This window comes from Pogona vitticeps, chromosome 10, assembly GCF_051106095.1.
Source record: "Pogona vitticeps strain Pit_001003342236 chromosome 10, PviZW2.1, whole genome shotgun sequence".
In the NCBI taxonomy this organism is placed as follows: domain Eukaryota; kingdom Metazoa; phylum Chordata; class Lepidosauria; order Squamata; family Agamidae; genus Pogona; species Pogona vitticeps.
Genome location: NC_135792.1, coordinates 746191 through 758222, shown reverse-complemented (window position 1 = coordinate 758222; position 12032 = coordinate 746191). Strand labels below are relative to the sequence as shown.

The 12032-nt window shown below is 55.1% G+C and overlaps 1 protein-coding gene across 1 annotated transcript in view; it reads left to right on the top strand.

Annotated features, from left to right (window-relative positions):
- Nucleotides 1-12032, top strand: part of PIEZO1 (piezo type mechanosensitive ion channel component 1 (Er blood group)) — a 79357-nt gene that overhangs the window by 23798 nt on the left and 43527 nt on the right. Inside the window, exon 2 of the mRNA XM_078380495.1 lies at nt 7170-7265. Coding sequence (XP_078236621.1) covers nt 7170-7265 — 96 coding nt within the window. The remainder of the gene's footprint in view (nt 1-7169; nt 7266-12032) is intronic.

Sequence of the window (12032 nt, the reverse complement as noted above, 5' to 3'; positions counted from 1 at the left end):
CTTGTGCCCCGGGAGCTGGGCCAGCTTGTAAGGGGCGCCTGGCCCTGGCTGAGGAGGCAAGCAGCCCGGTTGGCCTCAGGATACCGCTGGGGAGGAGGAGAAGGAAAGAGAAAGTTGTTGCAGGATCCTGTCCAACCAGAGCAAAGGTTTTGGGCCCAGAGGTTGCTTTTCTGAGCAGGCTGCCCACAGCTGGAGAAGGTGGCCTGGCCAGAAGGGAAGGGAAGACGCTGGAGGGTCAGCCTGGACTTTCTAGCCGGGGGGGGGCGGGCATGGGGGCAAGCCAAGCCCTGCTGAGCTATGGAGGCCAAGTAGCCTGAGCTGCTAAGAAAGCAGATGCCTCCACGGAAGGCAGGATTGGGACCCATGGGTTTCTTCCTGCAGACACAAAGAGGCAGAGTTGCAGGGACACACATCCTCCGGGACAAATGCCCGTTCTGTTAGAGGAGCAAAGCCAAGGACACCTCCTCATCTCCCTCCATCTCTGACCCCCCCCCGTTCTGTTCTCTTAATACTGAAACATTGGGAGAACTTCATGTAGTCCCCCCCCTCTTTTGGTTAGAGGGGTGGCGGTTTCTGTGTCAAAGCCTGCTAAATTCTTGGTGTGCCAGCGTGCAAGGCATGGCCGTGTCGGCTGGCATTGCCCACGTTTCTCATGTTGACTGGATCTTCCCTGGGCCTGGTGGTGTCGATTGCAGAGCAAAAAGCCTTGGTGCTGAATCCCAGCATTTCCTGTCCGGCGTGGGGATGCTGGGTTTGTGCGCCAGCATACCTGCTTCCGAGTAAAGAGCCAATCCACGGGATCCTTTCCACCCCCACCCCACCCCCCTCTCTTAAGCCCCTGGGGGAGATTTGTGTTGCGTTTGTCTAGAAAGCTCAGGAAAGGCTAGACCCACATCGCCCTCTGCCCATGAGTGTGTGTGGGGGGGGTGGGGGGTGGCTGGGGGGGCAGCTCTTGGAGCACTTTGTGGGAGGACCGCTGGGTGGGGCTGCCCTTTGGAGGGGCTTCCTCTTTTCTCCCTCTGGCCGAAGGGCGGGGCTGGGGATGTCCCTGTGGAAACCAGGAGTTTCCACTTTTGCTTGCTTACATTGCTTTTCCTAAATATTTATTTTTGCATTGATTCATTGTTGCACTTCTGTCTCCTGAAGGTGGGAGACCTCTCTCTCTCCCCCCCCTCTCTCTCCGCCCTGTCTTCACCACAACAAACCTGTGGGACAGGTCAGGCTGAGGAAGAGTGGCTGGCCCAAGGCCACCGAGGGAGGGTCAAGAAAGGATTTGAACCCAGGGCTTTTCACCCGGTGAAAGACACAAAGAGGGCAGCAAGGTCCCTTGAAGGAGCGGTCGGCTGGTCAGGATCCAGCCAAGCTCAGACAGGTCCTGGGCATACTCTTGTTTTATTCAGGCATGAACGATGCCCAGCCCTGTCACGGGATTGCAAACGTCGTGGTAACACAAGGTGTTTGTCACGCGTAAGCAGGTATTAAGCCTGGGGTTTTCCCTTGTTTGGCCCTTGTCATCTTCCCCCCTTGGAGCGCCTGCCCTTTCTGATCGGCGGTCTGTGTGCCCCTATCCATGTCCCAGGCAGGCAGGCAGCCTGCGGCTGTTTCCCCCGCTGGTGCTGGTCAGGCAGCTGAGGATGAAGCACAAGGCCACCCTCCGGCACCCCACAGCACTTTTGCCCCACATTCCACCACCACCCCCAAGTTCAGGGCTGGATAGGCAGAGTTTTTTTTTAACCCTCCCAAAATTAAACTGTAATTTTGACCTAAAAATAAGGCCCTGGAGCGAGAAAAGCTGGCCTTGTGATTTCGTCCAGGCCGAGAGCCAGCCGGGTTCTGGATGCAGCCCCGCCAGTTTGCATGCGGCCCTGGAGCCGGTGCTGGCTTTCCAAAATGAGGGCTGCCACCGTGCGATGTCTTCTTCAAAGGCAAGCCCTCCTCTCTGCTTGCACACAGTTGCTCTTTTGGGGTTGGTGAGGGGAAAACGTGCTTTTGCATGTAATAAGGGTGAATGTTTGCACTAGAGCTCAGCCGTGCATCTGTGTCCGATGCCAGAACCCTGGGAACACAAACAGTTTTGAAAAATGTAATAAAAGAGGGAAGCTGTTGTGAGTAGGTGCAGAGAGAGAGAGAGAGAGAGAGAGAAGGCTGCTTTTGTCTCCCCATGATCCCCACAGGATCAAAAGGAAGGACTCAGAGGATGGTGTGGATGGGCGCCTTCTGTGTCCTTCCCCCAAAGCAAAGCACTCTGCACATGCTCTGAGTATCCCTACTTCGGTGTTTCAGAGTGGAGAGCCACCCCTCGCGGTCTTTCGGGGGGAGCACAAACATTAGAAGGGAGCTGCAGATAGGCTGTGCAGGATTCCAGTCGTGACCCCTGCTAGGGAAAGAGGCTCCAGTTTAAGGGCACAGGGAGGGAATCGAACTCCCATCCCTCTGGCTTCACGCAGCTGTCCAGCCGGTGTGTCTTGTTAGATAGCACGCCTGTCTTTTAGTGCTCTGTCGACGTGTTCTTCCACCTCGTTCCTTGTGAGAAGAGGATGGGGGGGAGGGTTCCTTGGAGGGGACGCTGTGGTGTTCCTTCCCTCTCGCCCTTCCACAGAGGGTCAGCTGCGAGATATGGGGAAGGTTAAAATCCCAAGAGAGATGCCGTTACACAACAGCTGGGTTGGGTGCAGGGGTTTCTCTCGCTGTGTGTTTGGCCTCAGGCTCAAGGCAGGCCAGGCAGTAAACCAGATAAAGCCGACAGCAGTCTGATACACAATAGAACACAGATGCTGAAGGCCTTGAAAAACTTCCAAGCCACTGATATTTTTTAAAAATAAAATAACAGACAACCCTGCCTTTCCCCTTGAGAGTATGGACAGATCGTAGCAGTCCCCCCTAAGCTCTGTGATATGCCCGGATACCTCTCGGCTGTCCTCCCTCTGGGCCTCCCCACACCCTACATCTGGGAGGATGCTGGGACAGAGTGTGGTGGGGGGTGGGTGGGGGACAGAATGTTGTAAAGGCAATTGCATAAGCCAACTAGAGAAGCGCAGGTTTGTAAAAGTGTCCTCCCCTCTCCCCTGCTTTGCTCTTGGCACCCCTTGGGATCATTTTTTAAGAAACACAGAGGCTGAAGCTTCTCTGCTTTGCTTTTCTCAACCCCCCCCCCCACACACACACACCGTTTGGTGCAATCTTACATCTGTGGTGCCCAGGGGGGTGGGTGGCCTGGGAGAAGGAATGGAGAGGAAGAATCTGAAATATTCCTTTTCAAGTGACAACAGTTTATTTTGAAGTGTTTACATTAATGGGGATTCCTGGAAAGTTGGCTGTTTGCAAAGCTGCAGCACAGCGCTACTGCTGAGAGTCCCTGGAGAAGGGAAGGGTCTGTGAGGGGACATCCTTAAAAAGGCACTTGGGTGGGACTACAGTTCCCAGAATCCCCACAGTGGCTGGTGGGTCTAGGAAACAGGATTCCAACCCTTCCCCCCCCCCAAAAAAACCCCACCTCCTAGATATTTTCCCCTCACTTCTCCAATCCGTGCATGCTTGTGTGTTTGGATCAAAAATTGTGCGATACCTTTGGTGTGGGTCCCTCTCATGCTGAGGAGGGGGGGGCTTTTAGGGGTGTGGTGGGGGGACTGGTCACAGAGCCTTCTATGGGGGGGTAGGTCTTGCAGAAAGCTTTTCAAGGGGGTTGGACTGGATGGCCTTACCAGGCCCCTTCCATCTTCAATTATTCGATGATAAAGGCATGGTGGGACCTACGCGGTGGCCTCCCCTACTGACAGGTGCCTTCTCGTGGGGCTAATTTCCATCTTTCCTGACCAGCAAAGCCGTCTCCCTAACGTCGTCCTTTGCTGCCTTGCCCATAGCCGGCTGGATGGCTCAGGGGTTCAGTTACCTGGCTGGGAGTTCAGATTCCCTCCCTGGCCCTCCTGAGAGGAGAGCCAGCCTTGGGGGCAAAAGCCGCACACCACCCCAGGGCGCGCAGCCCCCCCCCCCCAGAAGAAAGGAACGGGGAAACCACTTCTGAATATGCTCTGCCTAGAACACCCTGGAAAGGGCTGCATAAATCAGAATGGACTTCAGGCACACTCTTGTCGTTGCTGTTATCCTTATCATCCATTCCTCTTTTTTACCTCTCTGAAGGAGACAGAGGCCTGGAGATGTAGCCCCACAGAACAGAAAGACCCGTCCTTTCACACACTCTCTCCCCCCTCCCCACCCCCGCCAGTGTCACTCATTTCATTCAGAAAAACACTCATGAGATAAAGGGTGAGACATAGAGCTATGACGGCAAAAGAGGAGCTCCTCCTCATGGCTCCTTTCAAAAGGGAACCAGAAGTGTGCACCTGTTTCTTTTCCCACCTCTTTGGCAACCAGTAAATGTGCAGGCAGAGTGGCCTCCTCGTGAGTTTTCTACATCAGGACCTGGAAGAAGGGAAAAGGTGAGCCTGACCTGATCTCCCCTCACTTTTTCTGGACCAAAAGCAAAAAATAAAAAATAAAATCCCAAATCCCTCCAGCATCTGCAAGGCAGGAAGACGAATACTGTATCCCATAGCAGCAGAAGTACACCAAATTATGTCACACTGTGAGTAATGGTTATTATTATTGTTATTTACACAAGGCAACCCTTATAAAGGACCTCCTTGCTTAGAGTAGAGGGGTCAAAGAAGAAAACCATCCCTCTCTCGGCCTGCTGGCTTATGGCATGAAGCACCACGACACAAAAGGAAAAGGCGCTGGGGAAGGAAGAGGAAAACAAGCAAGGTTAGGCACCAGTGCTTGCAACAATATTATCTCAAAGGTCCCTGTCCGCTGGTTGAGGCAGGTGGATCTTCCTGAAATGAAGGATGCATATCCTCCAACCCAACTGCGCTGAAGTGGGGTGGGGGGGGCTGGAATAGAAGCCCCTTCTCTTCTGCAAGTCCAAAGCACAGAAAAGTGTAGCTGAGGCTGTGTTGGTGGGGGACGGTGGCCGTTGTAGTAGCTGTTGGAGGCTGTGCTACAAGGATCCTGCCGTCTCTCCCTTGTTTCTGGTGAAGCAGGTTCATGTTTAGAAATTAGTGTCCGGCAACAAAACCAACTCCCCCCCCCAGTCCCTTTTCTTCTGGATGACCCCCCCGGGGGGTGGTCATCCAGTCAAAACTAGTTGCTTGTCAATCTAGGACAGACAAAATAAAACATTTCTTCTTTCCCCCCCTCAAACATATAATTAACCGCACTGCCACAGGAAGTGGTGTCAGCCGCAGGCTTACGCGGCTTTCAGGGTGGATTAGAGAGATGCTCGGGAGGAGGAGCGCGCCCATACTCCCTGCGCACAGGCTGGTCTTGCTTTCTCTTCTCTTGAGTGTCACACACCCCCCCCCCCGGTTTCCCAAACAATTCCATACCTACCACCTGATGTGTGTGTGTGGGGAGCCTTTGCAGAAATGCCCCCCCCTCCAAAAAGCATCCCCCACAGCAGGGGGTGGGGAACCGGTGACACTCCCAAGGTTTGTAACTACAACCAGCCAAAGTCTTTATCAATGGCAGTACAGCCTGGGGATTCTGGGAGTTGTAGTCTAAAGCATCTGAGATACTAAAGGTTTGCCTGTTTGGTCTCTGTAGAATGATGCTGGGGTGGGGGGTGAGGGAGAAAACCTGATGGGAAGTGGATGATGCCTCTGGAAAGATGCTCCTTACTCCCGTGTTTAATTCATTCCGTCCACACCCTACTTGTCAGGAGGCTAACATGAGGAAGAGAAATGGTGGATCAGGTCCAACGCCTGCCTGATCCACCCTCAGGTCCTGCAGAAGCCAGGCGGATCCTGTGGGAAGCCCACCAGCCGGACAGGAGGGTGGCCGACGCTTCCTTTTCACTTTTCCCTGCATCTGATACGTGGAGCTCTTCTGCCTCCGGTTTTGGGGGGAATACTCAGTGACTGCTAGCCACTGACGGCCGTTCTTTCCATGGATTTACCTTATCCCCCTTGAAGCCGTTCATTTAGCAGCCCTCCTGGGATCCCGTGCTCGTGGATTTCACAGTTCAGTTGCGTGGAGAAGAGCTTCTGTTTATCTGTCTTGAAAACCATAGGCTATAGAAGCTGGACAAAGCCTCCACATTCTGGGGCAGTCTACCCCTCAGTTTTTGTTTTTCTTTGTCCTGCCTGTGGGTGCCACAGAAGCATTAGACCAGCCAATTCTGGGCCAGCCAATTGTGTGGCAGCGATCTTCCCATAAGCATCTTGTTCTGCCCCATCTGTGTGGTCTTTCAAGGTCGAACAGTGGCCAATTCAGAGCGTTCCCCGGCCCCAGGTACCTCCTGTCCGTCCGTCCATCCATCCGTCCGTCCTCTCCCCGGGCTTGGCGGCTTGCTCAGGTTTCATAACTGTCTTCCCTTGACGAGTTGCCATCCAGAGGGAAACATCTGTGGCCGCTCTGTTCCCTTCCAGCCTGCCGGGAGGTTTAGGAACCACCGTTGATCAATGGCTGACCTGGGGGGAAAATAGCAGCTTGTTTCAGCCAGCTTGGCAGGCGGCTGCGTTACCCCTTCGCTCCGACTGTTGTCCTCTTGCAGGGAGGGATGGAAAATCAAGAAAGGCAGGAACCTGGAAAAATCTGTGCAGAAACTTGTTTTGGTTTAAGAGTCTCTTTCGGGTATTTTTTCTTTCTCTCCTTCAGTTCATTGTGGTTTAAATCCACGGTGCAATCGTTGCTATGGTTAACCATCACCGGCCTGATGGATTTTATATATACTGTACGTGTGTGTGTGCGTGTGCGCGTGCGTGCGTGCGCGCACACACATTTTTATATAGATATATTTATGTATTACAGTGAAATAGAGGCAACACATATACACATATATACATGTTACCTCTATTTCACTGCAATACACTATTCCAGTGCAACATTTCTGGAAGTGAAGGATTTACCAGCCGCCTGGCCAAGAGATGCCTCCAAGTGTCCTCACAATGTTTCCCCCCCCCCACTCTCCAGGGAGACTCCTTCTGCCTCCCACATAGTCTGAATAATGTGTAGCAATAAAGGAGGGAGAGAGAGAAAGAGAGTTCTGTGAGGCATGGGCAGAGTGCCTCTCTCCTCTGGGATCTGTGCCAAGTGATCTTGCTCTCCCTCCTGTCTGGATCCTGTTAGCGTGTGCTGATCCCACGTCTCTTGTCTTTTCTCTCTCCCTCCAGCGTGCCTCTTCCGGTTCAACGCCCTCTCCTTAGTGTATCTTCTCTACCTGCTCCTCCTGCCGTGGTTCCATGGCCCCACAGAGTACACCGTGAGAGGTAAGGCAGCAAAGGCGTGAGTCTTTGTGGGGGGAAACCGACAATTTTCGCAACTCTAGACCCTGTGCATTTGGACAACTCGTGGCTTAGAAGAAGAAGAAGAAGAGGGGAACTATTCTAGGCTATTCTGCAACCGATGTGGGTTTTCGTTTTTGTTTTGTTTTTCATTTCCACTTTTTCTTCTGGTTCTGTAATTTGGAATGAAACAAAGAGGTGGTTTATTTTGATTTCTGGTTTATATGTCTGGATGTGAAAGGGCTTGAAATAAGGACTGTGGATTGATGCAAGGAAGGAAGGAAGGAAGGAAGGAAGGAAGGGTGTGGGCACTGAGAGAGACCAAAAGACTTGTCCGGGGGTGGGGGTGGGTGGGACAGAACTGACACAAACTGCCCACTTACTCCTGGGAGACCCGCCTCAAATGCCTGGTTTTCAGGCCTTCCACAGAAACCGTCCTCAGGACTTCCACATTGATCTCCCAGACCTTGGTCACTAGAAACTTGATCCCTCTTTTTAAAAAGCAAATTAAAATAAAGCTCTAAAGTTCTCCCATTTCCTGGGAGGAATCAAGAATGTGGATTCACAAGTTCCTTACGCTGAACTGTTTCTAGACCTTTGTCCCGAAACAGATGCAGAAGACTCCTCGCAGGCACCAAACATTTGGGTCCTCTCCTCCTGCTGGTCCAGACACAGGGCAGAGGGGCTCCGAGGGGGGGTGTCGGTTTGCCCAGCCCAGGCAGTTCGGGACATCCTAATTCATGTCAGTGAATTAGGGTGACCCTGTTCAAGGCCCTCTAAAGGAGTGAGTGTCACCATCATTTCTGACCCTTTCTTTCTAAACAAATGTGTGTGTGTGTGGGGGGGTCCGTATCAACCGGGGGGGGGGAATTATCCTCACCTGTGGTTTTGGGTTCCTGGCCACCTCTCTGGCTCAGGGCAAATTCCCCACCCCACCCGAACGGCATCACCAGATGCTTCAGAGGAAAGTGTGGGAGGAGACTCAGGGGCACTTCTGGGTGGGTGGGGAGACCCACTTCCTGCGGGCTCCAGCTTCCTGCTCTATGCCGTGGACCCAGTGGACGTGGCCTGGCTCTGCCCTGGCTTGGCATCCCTCGTTGGACCCCTCCCCTCCTCCCCCCCTGCCCACACACCCTGGTAGGAGTTGGTTTCCTTCCTGGCGAGCCCATCCTGCGGTACCTGCCTGCTCACTCCCCAGCCGTCCCCCGGCTGCCTTCCGTGGCCACCTCTGGCCTCTGAGAGGAGAGGTCATAGCGGCCGGCAGAGCGATGCTTGTCTGCGGAGCCGGCATGCGTTGGGAGTGGCATCAGAGCGAGGCATGGGGCGCAAGAGCCCCCTTGAGAAGGGGCCTCCTACCTCTCGCCTTTCCTCCTGTACATTTCTCTGCCCACCCGCCTTGCCATGCCGCGGCGTTGAGAGATCTTGTCTGGGATCGGGTGCCGAGAACACCGCCTGCTCCCGGGGTATCGAAATGCGCCCAGGGACTCTCTGAAGCTTTCCCCCCGCGGGCTGGCTCCGCTGTGAGCGATCGGTGTCAGGACGGAGCGGCTCCAGCAGTCTCTCCCCAGGGCTACGTCTGACCTTGGGCAAAGCAGAGTGAAATTCTACCGCAAAGACCTTTCTGCCGGCGGGCAAAGATCTCACGGCGGTGACAAGAACAGGGGACGCGCCTGTGTTCTCAGGTTTCCCACGGATCACTCTGCTTTGGGGAGTCAGGCAAAGAGGGAAAGGTGCTGGCATGGCTCCCCACGTTTTCAGGAATGTCTTCATCCAGCCGCCTGTCCTTCTTTTGAGATGTCTTGCAGGCGTCTCCACCGCCACCGCCACCCCAGGCATTTCGAAGCCAGTTTCTGCTTCCATATTATTGTTACATGTCATCTCATTGCCCCCGACTTATGGTGACCCTCTGAACGAGTGCTCTCCAAAACCTCCCGTCCTCTGCTGCCCGGCTCAGCTCTTGCAAACCCACGCCGTCCGTCTCGCGTTGGGTCTTCCTCTTTGGCCTTCCACGTAAGGCAGTAGAAACTCCTCTGTGAAAGAAATCCGAGTGATCTGAGATGTTGGATTCTCTGGGATCTGATCGTTTGGGGGAAAGGCGGGATGGGTGCCCCGCGGCATTTGGGTTTCACCTTTGCTGACCTGCTCTCCTCCTCCCTTGCAGCTCTACGAGGGTGTGAAAGCTTCACATCCAGTCGGGTGAGAACAGGACAGGGCCCGCTTTGTGCGGTTCTCCCCTGCTGCCCCCCCCCACTCAACAAGTGAATCCCGGCTCCGCTGTCTGTTTTAAACTGCTGTAAACTTTTTTCGAATGGAGGTGAGAGGATAAAAACCACAGGATTCTTTTAGCCTTCCTTTGGACAGGATGCCACCCGCCCACCTCTCTCCCGGAAGGAGCCCACACCACGGCAGGGTCGCCGAGTCCCTCCTTGCGCCTGTCCCGCCAGCCGCAGGTTTGGAGCAGAAGGAGGCAGCGGGAGAGGGCTCAGAAACCTGGGCTGCTGCTGTAGTTCAGCCATGGTGGGGTGTGTGTGTGTGTGTGTGTGTGTGTGTGAGAGAGAGAGAGAGAGAGAGAGAGAGAGCGATGAGCATATGGGGGTGTTTGCAAAAGACCCCGGTGGGGGGGGGGAAGGACCAACTAAACCAGGCCATATCAGGTGTTATATCATTGCACAACTTGTACAGGACTGGGGTGGGATGTCTTGGCAGGATGGGGCTGAGAACGGGATCTAGGGCAGAGGTGTCTTACCCCACCCCACTCTGCCCAGACGTGTGTGTGTGTGTGTGTGTGTAGAGCCGTAGGTGTGGGGCATGGATGGTGCTAAAGGGAGCCGCCCTCTGCTTGTTTCCTCCCTCTTGGGGTCTCTTCGGGACCCTTCCAAACGGTCCTCGTCTCTTGCCCCCCCCCCGTTCCCTGGCGCTGAACTCAAGGTTTCCTATTTAAACGATAACCCCGCCTGCTCCCTTTCTTTTGTGTTTGGCTTTCCTCCTTTCCTTGGACAGGCGGTGGTTGCCCAGGGGGAATGATTAACCAGAGCTTCTGGGACCCATGGACCTGTCAGGGAAGGGGGGTCCTGGGGGGGTGAGAAAGCTCTGGAGGCTTCCTCATTTTTGCACTTCTTCCCCACCCCGCCCCTGCCCCAGCACGGCTATTCTTTGCACGAACTGAGGAGGAACATGCACAAGCCAGGAGGAACTGACACCAGGGAGGTCAAGGGGGCCACGAGCCAGCGTGTCTCAACCTGAGATGCTCCAGACCAGCGAGAAGGGGGAACCCGCTCAAGGCGCCCTGAGGGCACCGGGAGAGGCCAGGGGGCAGCGGGCGGCCCCAGAGAGTACTGTCGGGTTCTTCCTGGGCCGTCCAAGAGAGGATCGTGATCCTGCATGCAGTGGTCAAAGAGAGCAGGATGTTTGCAGTGCGACCTTGCAGGATCTTTCTGGGCTGAACGATGGACCCTCTTTGCTTCGCCGGCTGGCTGGGCTTTAGGCAATCCCAGTTCGCATCTGGTTCAGGTCACTGGACGGAAACCACCCGTGTGGTCGCTGATGCACCCTGGGGCTCACCCCGACGGCTGGGCCTGGGAGGTGGTGGGCTTCGTTGCAGCCCTAAAAACTCACGGGGTGACCTTGGGCTGGTCTCCCTCCTCCTCTTCTCGTGGCCTGCCTCACAGGGTTCCTGTGTGGATGAAGGACATGAAGGGGAAGGGGAATACAAGGGTAACCCGTTAATCAGCAATTAATCTCATTAGTGGGAGCTGAAAAAGACGTCTGTCCCTACCAGTAAGAGGAGGAGGAGGAGGCAGCCCTGTGGAGCAGGGCCCTTTTGGTGTTCTTTCGGAGGCTTCTGAATGGCTCCCCCCCTGCACTCCCCCCCCCACATGGGCCAGGCTGGTGAGGGAAGCCGAAGCTTGGCAGCCCCTTGTTCGCCACCTGTGAGGTCTTGGGTTGGTGGCCCAAGAATCTGGTGTGGGCGTCAGGCCTCCTTGGAGGTGGGATCATAAGGGGTGTCTCCGGTTCATCCCATAGAGCCAGAGGCCTCAGGCAGCTCTGCTCCTTGGGCAGCAGTTCTTGTCTGGGGGGGGGACACCTCTTCCCTCCTGAGTCTGTCTCTTCTCTGATGGTCCCGCAGTTTTCCTCTGGTCTTTTCTCCCAACAAAAAAAAATTCCCTGATGGGAAACTGGCTCGGGCCTTTTCAATATTTCATGGGGTTTTGTGCCCTCTGAGCCTCCCTCCCTCCCTCCCTCCCCAGAGCTGAAAAGCAAACTCACAGTAAAAGCAGCCCACGTGAGCATTTTGGGGGAAGGCTGCTCCCCTCCCCTCCTTGCTGGCACCCGCCGGGGCTCCCCTCTGGGGACGCTGGAGGGGCTGCAGGAGAAGCCTCTTGCTCCCCAGCCCATCTCTCCTCTTTGTTCCCATCTGGAGAGGAAAGTGTGACTTCTTTCCACTCCCTCACACGTTCCCCCCCTCCCGTCCTCCCCACCTCCGGCAGCCAAGCAGCCGACTTAGATTTATGAGGAGTATAGAGCGTGACTCTTGCCACTGCAGGAGGAGGAGGAGGAGGAAGAGGGCCAGGGGCTTTAGCTGCAGCTGGTGGAAGGTCTGACTCCGGCCGGCCGGCCGGCCAACCGGCTGCTGCTTGCCATGGAGCCGGTCGGAATTTTCCAGTCGTGGGCCACCACCAGGTGAGCAGCCAGGAGCCGAGAGTGGGGTCCCGGCCAGGGCGGGAACAAGCTGCATCCTCGTAAAATGAGCTT